The sequence below is a fragment of the Meriones unguiculatus genome, chromosome 18 (genome assembly GCF_030254825.1).
Source record: "Meriones unguiculatus strain TT.TT164.6M chromosome 18, Bangor_MerUng_6.1, whole genome shotgun sequence".
In the NCBI taxonomy this organism is placed as follows: Eukaryota; Metazoa; Chordata; class Mammalia; order Rodentia; family Muridae; genus Meriones; species Meriones unguiculatus.
Window position 1 is genome coordinate 25,841,557 of NC_083365.1, and position 16,553 is coordinate 25,858,109.

Sequence of the window (16,553 nt, forward strand, 5' to 3'; positions counted from 1 at the left end):
CAATCATTTGCTGACAGATTTCATGAAGGTCCAGTAAACTGAAGGAAAACAGAAAAATCCAAAACACTTGCTTTTTAAATTTTATTACTAAAATAACAAAACAGATAAGAAAAAACAAAAACAAACAATTCTTTAGAATGAAAAAATAAATAAACCACCTAAGGCAGTAAGTTTATATGCAGTGTCATGGTTTCATGACCTTAACTACGTCAGAGGCATGTCCGGTTAATCAGGACATAGGAAAACAGGAAAGCAATATGAAACCCATCTCTAAGATAGAGACAGCTGTTTTTCTCACAGCCTGGAGAAAAACCTACTGACCTCAACCTCAAACTGCCATCTTCTAGAACTGGGAAAGTAGCCCTGTGGTTCAGCCCCATCCTCATCCCTGCTCAGGGTGTTTGGTTACAGCAATCCTAGCAAGCTAGTACACCTGGACTGGACCGCTCCACTCTCTGCCACGGTTCATACTGCCAACTTGACAGGGTGTAGACTCACCTAACACAGACACCTCTTGACTGGATTAACTGAGGTAGGAAGACCCATTAACATGGATGACACCATACTCTCAGCCGAGAGCCCTGACTGAGTAAGAGGAAGTGACCTGGGCTCAAGCACTCACTCCTCTGGTTTCTGACATTAGATGCAATGTGACCTGTGGCCTCAAGCGCTTTCTGCCCTGACGTTTCCACCCGGATGGGCCATACTCTCAGACTGTGAAGCAGAACACACCCTTCTGTCCTTCAGTGGCTTTCATTGGATACTTTGCTGTAGAAATAAGGAAACGGACTGCACTGTTCAGTGTTGGTACACTGTAAACCAAAATCATGCCTTACAAGGGGGAAATTGCCATTATCATTTGATGAAGCAAGTGAAAGAACCTCATTTGTAAAGATACTCATAATTGAAGATTTACACTGACAATGGACATTTTTTATGACCAAAACATAGAAGTAAAGTTTTGCTTCTACCATGGTCCCTGTGTGCAGTGATAAGTGGGCATTCCAAGACTGTTCACAAGTTTTATGTTACACCACTTCCTTATAAGATGGATTCCACAAAGAGATGAGGGTTTCTCATTTAAAAAAAATATAGTTAACACATATATAAGCAATATATACATATAACATATGTCTCATACATATGTAAACACACACACACACATACACTGAAGATTTTTAGCACAAGAGGATAAATTTGAGATGTAGAAAATAAACGTAAAATTCTTCATTTTGAATTCTGAAGAATTCTGGGCCTCTTTTTACTTACAGGTAAAAAGTCTTTGAACTGAGTAGGCCCTGTTCATGCAGAAGTACTCCTTGCTTTCAGGGTCACCATAGTGTACTCCTTTGCCTAGCTCCTTCATGTATCCCACTCTGAATTCTGTGATCAAAAGGAATTCCATTAGGCTCCCTGCCCACCTGATGTAATGTTTGAGATCAAACTCCAGGTCCATGTGCAAGTGAGGTGAGCGCTGTACGACTGAGCTACATCCACGGCCCACTCAGTCATGAGGACCATCGTGAGTTAAGATGACCAGATGGATGTGCCACTGTTCTTGGGGACAGCTTAGCATGGCCGTCCAGCCCACCCTTTACTCAATCACAGCACACTGCTGATTTTTTCTTTCCTGTCAATATTGCACCCAAGAGTTCCCAAATGGTTTAAGAAAGAGACGCTTAAGGACTATAAGGTTAAATAAAGATGAACATGCTTCATTCACACAGACTTCTCAAGACCTTAGTACTCTAATGAAGTAGGCAATATTTCTTCCAATTATTTGACTAACAGGCTGTTTTTCAGAAGCACTTTGAGAACACAGTAGTCACTGATGTTCTGACCTAAGTAACCTCATTTTTCTTTCATAGAAAACAAAATTTCTATTTTTGTTAAATACAGATCTTTGTAGTAACTATAGCACTTTAGATGGGATTCAAATGGAATTAGAAAAGAATAAGATCATATGACATGGGATTGAAAAATAAAGTTTTCCATTTTATTGACTATGATGGCCAACACTATGTATCTTTTGAATTTCAGTGGAACAATTTTGTAAACCTCTTAACAATCAAAACTGAAATGAAAAGGCACATACTTATTTTCAGTTAGAACCAAGACATGCTTTCCTCCTTTGCTTTAATTTCTAACGTTTGGAATATGTGTGCAGCAAATTTGGAAGCTGTGGAACTTACCAGTGGCAGTTAAGATATGTTTCTCTGTTTGCTTCTTATATGGCATCTGATCAACTAATTACAATATAATCTTAAACTTACTGACAGCACTTAAAACAATAACAATAGTTACTTTCATTCAAATTTGTCTATTTCTCTAAGAAACTGGAGTCCATTTCCTAAAGCAAGCATAAGAATGAAGGGCCAACCTGTCTTAAATTCTCCAAGTTACAAAACTCAAAGACTGATGGCTGTTCTTATGGTACACAACAACAGAGCTGTAACATGCCTTTCAAGTAGGAAAAATTGTGGGAAGGTGAAATGTTGAAATGTTGTAAAATGACCAAGTTGTGCCATTACCATTGGACCACTTGTACAATTGAAAACTGCATTGTGCTTGCTAAAAGTATACCTTTCCCTTTATCCCACAGCCATCCATGAGGGGCCTGTTACCTGTCAGGTGCTGTTCTAGTGTTGGGAATAAAGTAGGAAACAAATCACATGAAGTCTGCTTTGGAGCTTTTTATTCTAGTTGAACAAATCAAATCTAACATGTTAGGAGATGAAAAGGCTTATGGAGAAACAGCAAATAGGGACACTGGAGGCTGGGTAGGGGGGCCAAGGTGGACCTAAGACACTAACATTGCATGTGCCTTTCAGAGTGATCCATGGACACACTTAGGAAAAGTGACTTGACAAAGGGCTTCAGTTAACAATGAATATGCCCAGTTTGAGGAACAAGGAGGCCAGAATAGTTGGTACAGAGTGAGGGAGGGGGATCATGGAAGGGGGCATGGTCAGAGCAAAGATGGGGCAAGTACTCAGGATAGAAAGCCTGATGATGGCTCCTACTTTGGGTCTAGGGAATCACTGTCAAAATCTAAGTAGAGGGTAGATATGATCTGAGTTTTATTTAATGATCTAAATGCTATGTTGAAAAAACATACTGGAAAAACAAAAGCAGAAGAAAGGAGACCAGGTGGGAGCTACTTCAATAATCTGAATAGATAATGGTAGCCTGGGTTGGGTGGGCAGAGAAGAAAATGAAAAGCAGCAGGATTATGTATATTCATTTTCCTTCCTTCCTTTCTTTCTCCTTCCTTCCTCCCTCCCTTCCTCCCTCCCTTCCTCCCTCCCTCCCTCCCTCCCTCCCTCCCTCCCTCCCTCCCTCCCTCCCTCCCTTCCTTCCTTCCTTCCTTCCTTCCTTCCTTCCTTGTTGGGAGAGAAACGGTCTTACATAACTCAGACTGACCTTGAACTTGCTCTATAGGTGAGGATGACTTAGATTCCTGATCCTCTTGTCTTCCCATCCCAAGCACTGAGATTACAGGCAAGTACCACTATGCTTGGCATTGGACATATACTTTTAAAAGTAGAACCAATAAGATTTTCAGAAATATCAGAGGTTGAATGTGAGAAGTGGAGACAAGTATCCAAGGTACTGCATAAGGGCGAAGGTCGGATTGCATTCTCATTAGCTGGGGTGCAGTGAGGTGTTTAAAGGCATCTGGAGTTACGATCAGCCACGTGGCCTTTGAGATGTCTACCATACATCTGAGTCGGCAGTGGAATGTAAGGATCTTAAGTTCAGCGGCTAGGGCAGGATGAACACACAGGTTTGGGATATGTTAGCACACAGATGGTTGTTAAAGCCAGGAAACTAGATAAAATAACCATGCATAAGAACACAGATAAAGAACCATGAGTTGAGCCTAGGGGCACTCTAACACAAGGAGCATTCATAGAGAAGGAGTAGGTAAAAAAACAGACTGAACGGGAATGACCACCAAAGTTGGGAGAACATCCAAAGGAAGGTACCCTAAAAACAGAAAAAGGTCACTAAAGAACTTCTGCTGACAGGCCACGGGGTTTGGTTCTGAGCCCTAACCACTGAGTTTACTGACATGGTGATTTTGATCATAAACAGCCTTAAACAATTTTGTATTTATAAACTGACTGTATGTAACAATCCAACATGTGCTTATGCACCCACACCCTCTTCTCCTTCATAAATAAGTAGCCCCTAAATTTCCTTACATGTAAGTGTTCATATTTGGGGTAAATTGCTTTAGATTCCTACGCGTTAACTCATCACCCTGATGCTGGAAATTGTCTGGTGGCCTGTAGTGTTAAGATCTAAGTGCCTAATAATGGAGAGTCCTAACCTGCCGGCAATGAATGAACCATGACTATTAGTGGGCAGCAGAGAAAGGACTAGCATAAGTCAGGTACCTACAAAACCTCTTACTTTTTGATTCCACACTCCAATTAATCCCTGCTCCAGCAATCACAGGCAAAATGTAAGCAAATGGTCTAGTTCACATGGTAGTGGCACACTTTGGCCAACACAGACTGGTGTTAATATTTTCCAAATGCCACTAATAGGACTCTAATCCCAAATGCAATACTTACTGGTTAGAGCTTAGACTTCAGATACATCTCAAAGACAAAACCAGACAAGCCAGGCTCTGGGCTATGGAGGGTGAAGGACAGGTCAAAGGGCAGTATGAGGCATGGTGCAACAGTTAAGGAGTGTATCGGGGCATGTTTATATGGCTGGACATTGGATTACATGAAATAACATTGCGGGATACGGCTGTAATAGGAGGAGGAGGAGGCCTCTGTCTCATCAGAGGAAAAGGAAGCAAGAGAGACAGTAACAGCCTTCTCAGACTGTAATGGGATTTAGCAAACGTTTTGCTTTAGCAAAGATAGACAGATATGTAGCAGCATGCACGTGCTCCCTTCATAATACCAAACTCGTAAGCAGGCCATAACCCTTGTTCCAAATACCTTGCAAAGCCTCATGATGCTTACTTTGTTTCCAATGTGTGGATTTTTTTTTATTATATTTTTATTTTTTATATTAATTACAGTTTATTTACTTGTATCCCAGCTGTAGCCCCCTTCCTCATTCCCTCCCAATCCCACCCTCCCTCCCTCATCTCCTCCCTGCCCCTCTCTAAGTCCACTGATAAGAGAGGTGCTCCTCCCCTTTCATCTGACCCTAGCTTATCAGGTCTCATCAGAACTGGCTGCAGTGTCCTTCTCTGTGGCCTAGTAAGGCTGCTCCTCTCTCGCATGGGAAGGGGAACCGTCAAAGAGCCAGCCACTGAGATCTTGTCAGAGACAGTCTCTGTTCCCCTTAGTAGGGAACCCACTTGGATATTGAGCTGCCATATGCTGTGTCTGAGCAGGGGTGTGGATTTCTAGAGGGTAGAATTGTATGATTATTAAGTGTGCATTACTTATAAATGAACTACTATTAATTGTTAGGACATTAACCTTAAAAAACACCAAACGCAAATTAAGAAGACAATTGCTAAATGACACAGTTAGAAAAGTTTATAGCAGAAGATACTAAGATAGCCTGACTAGAATTAATGCTACTAGAATACAATGCAGAATTTTCACCTACCATATCTTTTTATCATCCACCAACTAAAAACAGTGCCTGACGATGGAAAAAACAGCCTTCAATTTTCAAAGTACAATAAGACAATACATATAGTCTTTAAATTTTAAAGTTGATCATATAATATACATATATATGCACATATGTATGTCTCTGGTAATTTTAGTGATTTAAAATGGCTAAAAATATGTTTTAGGTATGTATTAAGATAAACATGTTTGAAATAATTGATATGATAGAACCATAATATGGAAATCCTTACTTACAATGTCTTTGCATAGTCTACCAATTAGAAACAATATGTGTATTACTATGCAAAGATCAACGTTAAATTTTAAAAGTATAGTAAACCTACATATCTTTGGTAATTTTAGTGATTAATGCCTTAATTAAGAGATGGGGTGCATGGAGACACATGCAATAAACTGACATAATTCATCATATCGGAAAGAATCACATGATGAATGCATAAGTGTACTGTGAATTATACAGCACACATGCAAATCACATACTCATTATCATACACAAGCATTCTTTTTTCTACAACCCAAACATAACAAATCTTCCAGTGGTCCCAGATCTACTGCAAGAGTCTTTCAAAACAAAGCAGTTCACAGTATCTTTTGCAGAAGAGCAATTTAAAAGGAGAAAGTCAAATGCAGAGCAATGGAAAGAGACATCTTTAGAACCTACATCTCTACATGAACTAAACTAGAAATAAGTCCTTTATGTTGTGTGTCGGTTGCTCCATAGTCATTTTACGTGAAAGTCCTGGCTTTAGGTATTGTAATAAGGCTATTAGATACAATGCCAAAATAATATTTATCTATTCATTTGTTTAAGTATGAATGAATTGATCATTGGCTGGTAATAACACTGGCCCACAAACAGTTTCTCAGTGAAGGAGTAATTATTTAAAAACACAACCCTCTGAGATAGATTTGTCTTTGAATGAAATGTCCTTAAAACGACAGCAACTTAAACATGACTATGTTTGGTGTTTAATAGTGATGCATGCCTGCAGAGAAGGGGCAGGGTGACTTTCCAAGGCTTGACATGGGCAGGGCAGGCTGCAGGAAGACATAAGCCACAGAGATATACACACCAGGCCTGGTGTACTTATAAGCAACTACTTCCCACATGGTCAACTTAACCTTCTCCAGTTGATCAGGACTGAAAGGTGTTTATTAACTAGTCTTTTAGAAAATAAACGGGCTTTAAAAAAAGGATAAGTAACTAGAGACAGATCAAAGCACCAGGGTGATCTTCATCCTCCCCCTTAAGTGGGGCAGCAACATGAAATTTTATAACACTTCAAAGATTTCTTGAAAATTGAAAACTCGTTTTACCTTTTAATTCAACCTCTTTCCCCACGAAGGACTTTAAGACTCTCTTCAAATGTCATGCATTTGGCTTACTGCTGACAGTATTTGAAACCACACCTGAATGCTTTCTTTATCTGTTAGTGAACAAAAAATATGTGAAAAGGCAGCCTTTCCTGGCATTTTCACTTCTCTCCCCACAGCTGTTGCTAGAGCACACTACTGCGGGTATAAGACTGTGATGATTCTGACTGCAGTGATTATGTAAACAAGGAATCTGAGGTTTCCCTAGTCGTGGATTTGGAAAGTCGCAAACGCCTTCAAGTATCACGACTAATGTGCAGTTGGTTGGGTTGAACTAGGTGTATCTTTGGTAAGGTATTACCTTACCAAACATGATGGACAGGAATGGAAAGAGAACGCATCTGCTTAACTGTGCTGATACAAGATCGTTAAGTAACACATTTATACCAAGAAGGCATTTATTCTGAATGTGTTGGGAATCTGAGTTTTTCAGTTTTGTTGTTGTCATTATTTAAAGATAAAACCACTGCAGAGCTGTGGGAATTAGAATTTTCATTTAAATGCATCATCTGATTTCTGAACAAGGTGCATCTAGAAATTATTACATTTAATTCTAATATTCCTTAAGTTAGATATTACATTATTAAATAGTTATTAAAATGCTTTATTGTAAAGAAAGATTAAACTTTAAAATGTTAACATTTATAAAATTCTTCAAAATCCTTTTGCTAAAAAGAGAAGTTTGAGAACACATTTTCAGTCATTTTAAAGAAGCAGATTTATTTTCCTAGATTTTTTTTTAGAGCTTAAAGAGCTGTCATAGTTTTAATAAATTTAACTTAATTAATAGACTTCTTTGACATTTTTATATTAAAAAATACTGAGTATACTGTTGGGTTAATACACTGCAATAGATTTTGACCCTTCTTGGGCAAACTGTGGAGAGTTTTTGAAAAATATCTTTAAGTTAATTTGTATGCTTTTAAAACAGTAGGATTATAAAAATAGATGATATAAGGTTTTATATGTTTACATTAAGAACATTTGGGCAAGATTAATAATTTACTCAGATTTTTATAGAAAAATTAAAATATAAAAATCAGTGACTGCCTTCCCTCAACTATGCATCTTGTAGTTTCATAGCCTCCTTTAAATCTTCCTCTCAGTTTAACACATTTTGCTGAAATATTTAAAGGAAGTGCCAGTTACCATGCCACTCACCCCCTATGTATTATTTAATGTCAGGCTGGGGATACTTTCTTATATGACATAATTACATACATAATGTCTCACATAATTCCGCAGTGGCACTGTCATGTTTAACAAAGTTATCCATAATTTCTAGAATTCACAGCAGCTATACTAAATGTTCAGTCTCTGTCTCCACAGTGTGTTCTGCAGTCCTGTTGATGGAATCAAGCGCAGTAAGGTCGGCTGCACTTAGTTGTGAGGCCTCTGGGCTTCCTCCTGGTGCCCTCCTTTGAGGCCCTGGTTGATCTGCCAGCCTTTCCCATGTTGAAGAAACTGCTGACTTCTTTTGAAACCGAACCTGGGACTGACAAACTGTGAAAATGGCCAAACTTTTGCTATTTTTTTTTTTTTTTTGGTGATGGAGAAGCAAACCCTGAGACCTTCTGCCTATTTAATAACCGAATATTTTCCAAGAAGCCTTTAAACAGTTGGATCCCATACATTAAAGAGTCCAGACTACAGTAATTTTTCAGTTTGTTTCTTGATGCTTTGATAGAGTAGAAATTAAAGTTTTACTTAATAGTGTTAAGATGTTTCTTTTTAAACCAAATTATCCAATTCCAAGTTTTTAATCACATTTTCTAGAATATATTTAAAAATTGGCCATTAGTCATTCTGGGAAAAATAATCTGCTATGCTTCTTAGATTATCTCCCTCTCCCTGGATCATTTAAACAAGGTAGGCAGGTTCTCATTGGATATAATTGATGTGCCGTGTATATACTGAGTTGAGTCACCAGAACAGTTAACCAACTCACAGCACTGTCCTTTAAAGTCACATGTTCAACTTTTAAAAAGTGATAGGAAATTTAGACGATTATGAAGGGCTGATGAAAATGACAAAAATCAGAGAACAGAAAATGGAACACGAATGTCTTCAAGATATCTGTGTTAAATAAAATATAAATTAGCATGGGTAAGGCTCTTCAGCGTTAGCTAATGGAACTTCAAAAAGATCCACGATGTATAATTTTTTAAAATCCTCAATATGAATGACTTTAAATGAAACCATATGAAGTGAATAGTAGAAAAGTAATCATAGCCAAACCTACCAAACTCAAATGAAATAAATTCAAAGCTAAGAGGTGAAGGGCAATTAAGCACCTATTTTGACAATTCGAAGTGGTCAAGTTTTTAAAAGTATGACAGCAGAACCCTTACCTATCTGTATATGAGTGATAAATGAGGCATTTTGTGTCATTACATTCCCATAAATCACTTCCTGTAGCTGCTGACGGCTTTTATCAGATCTAACCTTTTCGAGCTTCTATTAGCACACTAACATTTTCAACTTTGACACACGTGCAGTTTACAAATTCTGCAGCTGATTAACTCTGGACAGAAGCTCACTGGGATCATTGTCTTCAGGTTGGGTGGAAGCATTTGGGTCTCAGCTCAGACACTTCCTTAACAGTCCTGAAATCTCAACGGATATAAGGAGTTGGGCTGTGGGTTTGCTAAGTGATTATTTGCTGCTGGGAAACAAATATGAGCAATGCTTTATTTTCCATGGAACAAGTGATCTAGAAAATTGCCAAGAAATTAAAAGAAGAATTAGAAAACAAACCTGGATGATAAGGGTTAAATTCCAATGCAGTGTATGTTTCTGCTTTAAATTTTTTTTTTTTTGGGTGGGCAGTCAAAAGTAATTACTGAAATGATTTCTAAAGACATTTTAAAGTACGCAAAGCAAAAAGAAGCTAGATAACTATTCTTGTTATGAGAACTATGTCCCCCCCGCCCATAAAACACAGTTTAATACCGATGAGACCATTTCAGAGAACATCATGAAGAAATGTTGACTGAAACGGAAGTATCCAGTTGAACTTTGCTGTAGACTTCCAGGAGATTATTTTAGGCAATTCAGTCAATTCAGTTGCAAAGAGGAAAATAAAACATGTACCTGCTGTTGTTTTGTTGTTTGTTTTTGTTTTTCAAGACATAGTTCCTGCATGTAGCCCTGGATGTCCTGTAACTCACTATGTAGACCAGGCTAGCTGCAAACTCAGAGATCCATCTGCCTCTGCCTCCAGAGAGCTAGGATTAAGGCATGCACCACCATGCCAACTTTTTTTTTTTTCTCCAAATCGGTTGTTGAAATTATAAAGACCTAACATGCAAAAAGTGGTATAATTTTGCTAACTCTATAACTGTAACAATGTAGACAAGAGAAGATCATGCTTTCATAATCATTTACATTTTAGCTGCCCTCCTCTCTTGGTGCAAAAAATCAAAGAGGACAGCTGACCTTGACGGCCAGGGCTTGGATGACTGCCACAGGGCTGTGCTGAGGTAGAATGTGTAAGTCAACATACACGAAAACAGTAAGCACCTAAATACATCTCAGCAGATGTTCTTGAGGGCTGTGAGAGTATCAGAGGGACCCATCTTAACAAAACTGCAAGTGATAATGACATGAAAACAATGCTGAGCTTGAAAGAAAGACTAATGCTGGTGATGCTAGACAGACAGGACAAGCCGTGGTGCTGGCTGTTTGGCCACTGGCTTGGTATTTCAAACAGCACGAGTTTTGGTAAGTACCAGCCATCAAGCCTAAGCAGATTGCTTCTTGTTGATAAATGACAAATCTTAGGAAAAGAGTGGGGATGGACAACTTTTTCTAGCATCATGTCTCATATAGCCTCCTAGTGTCACATCTAAGGCCTAGCCATGACAAATTAAAAACCTCTTTATTTCACTAATAATATCACTCATCACAGGAGCTGGGCAGTCACACTTTGACAATTCAAATGTAAATCCTGGTCTGCCTATGAGGACTCGTGACAAAGGCTTATTTATCATTGAAAACAAAGGGACATGACTTCTTGGTGTTTGTATCAAAGACCAGTGATGGATGAGGACAAGCTAATCAAAAGACAGGCTAGAAAGAACACAGATGTTTGCTACTTTGATTACGAAAAGCCAATTCACCTCCCCCCATCCCGTGCTGCCCAGTGTGGACATTTCAACTTGTTTTAAGGAAAAATTTCAAGCAGACATCTAGGCCTTTAACAGATAAGGCTCTTACAATACCAACCCCAGCCCCAGGCACAAATTATAAAAGCAGAAATTCTCCAAACCCAGAAAAGATAAAAATACCAGAGTCAAAGCTCCTTAGATAGAACCCATAGAGACTTCCAGAATTGGTACTATCCTGCTCAATTACTTTCAATCTGGAAAATGAACGGGGGAGGGGGGAGCCTGTTTCCATCTGGCATGTTTATAAAGCACACAACTGTGAGCCACAGTCAGCCAGGAGCCACACACATGCAGGTTGGAGAGTATCACTGCTTTCATTCTTGACCATGGTGTCACTGACTTTTGCTTCCAGTGCTTCTCAAGCGAAAACAGATTTACGAATAACTGAACATATTTAAAACTTAAAACATAATTAATCTGGGAGATGTTTTAGCACCCGGCATCATTTCGGGTGGTGGGAGCAGCATTAAGAAGAGGTATTCAGAACTGGGCTGTTGACAGCACCTTCTCCCACTCCACTGATGAAGAGCCATCATCAGGGCCGCCTAATAGAAATCCAATTTACAAGGCCCTGCTCATTTGAGTGCCTTTCAGGATGCTCAGGATTGGTAGCCCTGCGCTCCTGAAAATGAACTCTGAATCTTCCAGAGCAGCGCAGCTTCCACACTGTGTCCTGGAAAGCCATCACTGAAAGGTTACCTTGAAGAAATGAGGATGGTGGGAGAGGTCTAAGAGCGGGAATCTCACTTGTAATTGATGAAGTCTAGGTTGATCTTCCTCGACATTTTTGTAAGCCCAGAAGTACACCTGTTGATATGCTTTGATCAGAAGTTTGACAAACACAAAAGAACCCTCCCACAACCCATATAAAGACATACAATGGGCAAACAACTATTTGTGTACTTCAAAATAATTAGGTTAACTGTGTTTCCCCTTTTGTCAGGATGACCATCTTATAAACACGATGGTTACACCAAAGTCATATGGTTACTCTCCATCACCAACACCATCTATTGCTTCCTATATGGAAAATATGTGTCTAGGTCAATGTGTCACTGGTACAGGACACAAGCAGCATATTTGTGTCCAGGTGCAACCTGTCATGCTGTCATTTTTCACTGGCTATAGTAACTACCACTTCTACTCGCAATAAGCATACCTCTCCTGAAGCACAGTCGTGCTTCTCACAGAGAGAGACGTTAGCATCTGAGTTTTTCAGAGGCCTTAGCACTCAATATATTAAGTGGTATTTACAGAATAACAAAAACCTTTCACCTTTTGGCCCATGTTATGAAAAATTTACCGGATGCTTAATATATTTAATATTCAGTAACATGAGAGAATAATTTTTATGCAACTCTGATAGTTAGAAAGATAGATAACTCAATTATTAGATCATCTATCAAAATATTCAGATGTGCAAGAGGCTACTAAAAAGATTGATGATGGAGAAAGTCCACTGATTCTCCAGCCATCATATTCATGCATTTGGCCAGACAACATTTTTCGCTGCCTTCACAAGCAAGCTTCATTACCCATCACTCCACTGAAAAGAGTTTATTATGAGGCTGCCATTTTGGCAAGACTATTATTTAGATGATAAATGCTGAGGGGAAAAAAGTATGTCTACTTCTTTCTTTTTCTTTCTTTCCCTTTTTTTTTTTTTTAAGCAAAAGATGAGCTTTTCTGACAGATAAAACAAACAGCATCCACGTTTCTAATTAAGTTAAATTTGGCAGATACAAATATAGGTCAGTTAAAGCTACGATGTTATCTTCTGTCTGAATTTTACCCTTAATTTGTAAAATGTAAATTAACTAATTAGAAGAGAAACAGCATGATTAGTGACAAAATGCCTCTGCTGGGCCTTTGCTTCTTGACATTTATGATCAACTATAATGAATTATTACTTTTAAAAATAATTGATAAAAATTTCCCCCTCACAACAATGAAGAAAAAAAACAAAAAACAACTAACTAAAAATTTATGAAAGCAGGCCAGCCACCTGGCAGTGTGACAGAGTCTGTGGTGTAAGCTTCTGAGGAAGAGAGAGAGATAGAAGGTTGTAATGCTGTAAATAGTTAAGTTAATTTCTGCCTCTGCACCTGCAGGTGAATCTGAAGAAAGACATGTATAGACATTTAATTACTAATAAAGGCAATTAAAAGATCATTCCTTCTACTAGAAAATGTTCATCTTAAGCTGGACCCCTCTATACTTCGTTCGGAATTTCTGAATATTTAAGTGATTAGTGAGAAGAGAAAAGGGTGTTACATGCGGAATTCTTAGAAAAATGAAAAAATTGGCCTCTTGAGTCCCAGCAAGAAAACTTGGCATTGTGAAATGTAATTAACCCTCTTAATAGTAGAGTGAGAAGAGTTGTTCATTTATTCCCACTCTCTGCTATGAGAAGTGTATGAACAATGTCAGACATAAATGTCAGTTAAGAAGCTACATAAAATCCTGAAAGGGACAGGCTGCTGGGTGGCCCCCACAGCTCTGCGCAGGTAGAGGAGGATCAGCTGTCAGTCTCGCCTACAAACTCAGATATCTGTTTGCTCTGAGCAGGAGATACCAGGGAAACAAGCTGAGGCCTTTCTATCAGGTGGGCAGAAGGAGAACATGCCTTGTCAGTGGGGAGCAGTGGTTCCAGGGACATGAAGACGTTTGGAGTGATGGGGAAAATAGAACGAAAAATGGCTCTATCAAAATAGATGGCTGCCCGGGTGCTACTAGGCAAAACAAGAGAATAATTAAAGCGGCTCAACGCCTCAATCTTCCGGTTCTAATTTTAGTTATTCAAACACTTAGCATGGACAAAAGCATCTTAGTTTCATTTAGCCGACAGTTAACACCTTTTGGGGAAAATCTTTTTGATACACTGAGCACCAACCATTTCCTCCCCAATATTATGACAAATACATAAAATGTCCTACGAGAATGCCCCTGCAAGGTGCACTCTAAAGGCTCAGAGGGTGCTGGTGGTACACTTGTTTCATATCGACCAGTTGTGGAGGCAGCAAGAGTATCTCTGGGGAAAGCTGAGGACTTTAATAAAAGGAGTTATTAATTTTGTATTTTACAAGTTCATTAATGGTAAATAGTTTTCCTGTCTTCATAACACCATGGTGTTAAAGTAAGACCTAATGTGGGTATTCGTGGAATCACAACTCTTTCTCACTCTTTTGGCAGAACTTGGGCCTCCACCCCACTCCTCACCTTTTTAACATGTGATCGACCTACAAAGTAATTACTTCCAAAGCTTCCTAGCATTTGTCTGTGGCCATGAGCCCTCAAACTGTGGCTTCTATAGCAGAGATAAAGAGACTTTATCTTTATATTATAGCTACACATTATAGCATACAGGACTTATTTGTTTCATATTAGCTATTAACACTCCACTCACTTTGTCATTTTGAAAAACTAATTTAATTTTTAAAATTAGGAACATTAATAGTTCCAGGATAAGTTTTCACTTTATGGAAACTGGAAAAATAAAAGAGCAAAAGAAATTTCCAAAGTAATCATTTACGTCGTTGAATTCTTGGCTCTGTGTGGAAGGGGGCATTTTGCATATGAGGAGTGTGTTCTCTCTGATGGAAGAGAAAGGAAAATGGGAAAGCAGTAAGCGTCAGGTATCCCATCCCAACCTGAGTCCCTGGGTATTGCAGGAAGGTCATACCCTTTCGGCATTGTACCGGCGTGTCAAAATACATCAACAAACCATCACACTGCAGGAAGAAGAATGACCTTTCAAGGCCTTTATGTTTGGTCTGTGATGGAGCTTTGGATGCCTGGTATGCACGAATGGTTTTTCTAGCTGCTTGACAAATGCAACTCCCAAGGCTGCTTTCAAATGTTGATTGCTAAACGCTGCAGGTTCGTACATTTTGGTATAACTTTCAAATGCACATAACTCACAGTGGGAAGAGAGGAGAGGTTAACTACCCCAAAGTGAGATTCGATGCAACTAGGCAGAAATGATTTTATAAACGTTCAGATGCGAGAGAGATGGCAGTTGGGGGGAAGCAAGTTTAATAATTTTTTAGCTGCTTTAAGAGTCATCAATACTGCTAATCAGTTCCTTAAACTTTATTATTGGTGCCACATTGTACTTATTTCCTTTCTACCCATAACCATTAAAATAAAAACATTTCTTCCCTCTGTGAAAAATCACAGCATTGTAGATTGTCCCTAAGTCAACTTGTTTCTTTCCGGCACTGGGGACCCCTATCCCACAGAGCAGTTGCGTTGGGACATCTTTAAACAGCTCAACTTAAGTGGCCGCTAATGTACATTATTTTCCACTTTTTAACTTTTTGATAACATTATTATTCCCCCTACCAAATACACTAAAATCTCCACATTATCTTTTTCTTATTCCTTTCATATAACGTTTTTATTGACATTGTGTGGTACTGATGATATGTGCCAAGTTCTATAAATTCCATTGCTACCGTTTCTTGGTCTTACACATTCCCTTTCTATTTCCATTGTTGCCACTGTAATTTGGGAACTACCAAGTTATTTCAATATGGATGACAATATTCCCCTATTCTCAGCTTCGTATCCATCCACACTCAGCACCGCTATAAGAAAATCCATCCAAAATCACTAACTGGTCACACCATACTTTCAGTTCAGTGCCTCCCTGAGCTTGCTCTGTGCTTTTGACCTGAGGACTTAGTCACTTAGGTACTGACTTTTTATTTTATTATATCTATCTATCTGTCTATCCATCCATCCATCCAACTGTCTATTTTTGAGACAGGGTTTCACTGTATAGTCCCGGCTGCCTTGAAGCTCACTCTGTAAAGCACACTGGTCTCAACCTCACAGAGCTCTTCCTGTCTCTGCTTCCTAAAATGCTGGGATTAAAGGTGTGCACTCCACCATCCCCAATGTTGAAGTTCTTACACGACTTGTGGCTACAACTTGGGCATCTCCCTCTCAGAGTAACTATGAGGCCTATGAAACTGTATAAACTAGTGTGTCAGTGTCGCCAGGGATCACTATCAGCTACTTCAATGATGTATGTACATGCTTCATTTTCTGATGAGACTGAATTAAACTTCTTAAATTTAGACTCTGTCCATCACTTTTGTATGCTCCAAACTGCATACCATAGTGTTTCTATGTGGGAACTCAATTAAATATTTACAGAGTTTAAGCACACATGACTACTGCTACCACAGATGACCCTATTTGCTAGAATTTGCTGCAAGTGGAGTTTGTAATGGTGAAAACATTCATTTCATATAAAAACAATCAAGGCAATGGAAGGTCTGACCAAATATTATAGGCTAGTGTGGAGCTCAATATGGTTTTAACTAGTGGCCTGTTCCCCACAAAGCATGGCTTCACTTTCCTAACCAGAATCAATTCAGAGTGC

At 38.9% G+C, this 16,553-nt stretch overlaps 1 protein-coding gene across 6 annotated transcripts in view; it reads right to left on the reverse strand.

The window, feature by feature from the left end:
• The window catches only part of Cdin1 (CDAN1 interacting nuclease 1), a 211,120-nt gene that overhangs the window by 66,429 nt on the left and 128,138 nt on the right, over window positions 1-16,553 (reverse strand). The window contains exon 11 of one of the 6 annotated variants that reach the window (XM_060372071.1): window positions 11,861-11,968. The exons of the other annotated variants lie outside the window; for them this stretch is intronic. Coding sequence (XP_060228054.1) covers window positions 11,905-11,968 — 64 coding nt within the window. The 3' untranslated portion in view covers window positions 11,861-11,904. The remainder of the gene's footprint in view (window positions 1-11,860; window positions 11,969-16,553) is intronic. 6 annotated transcript variants of the gene reach the window in all.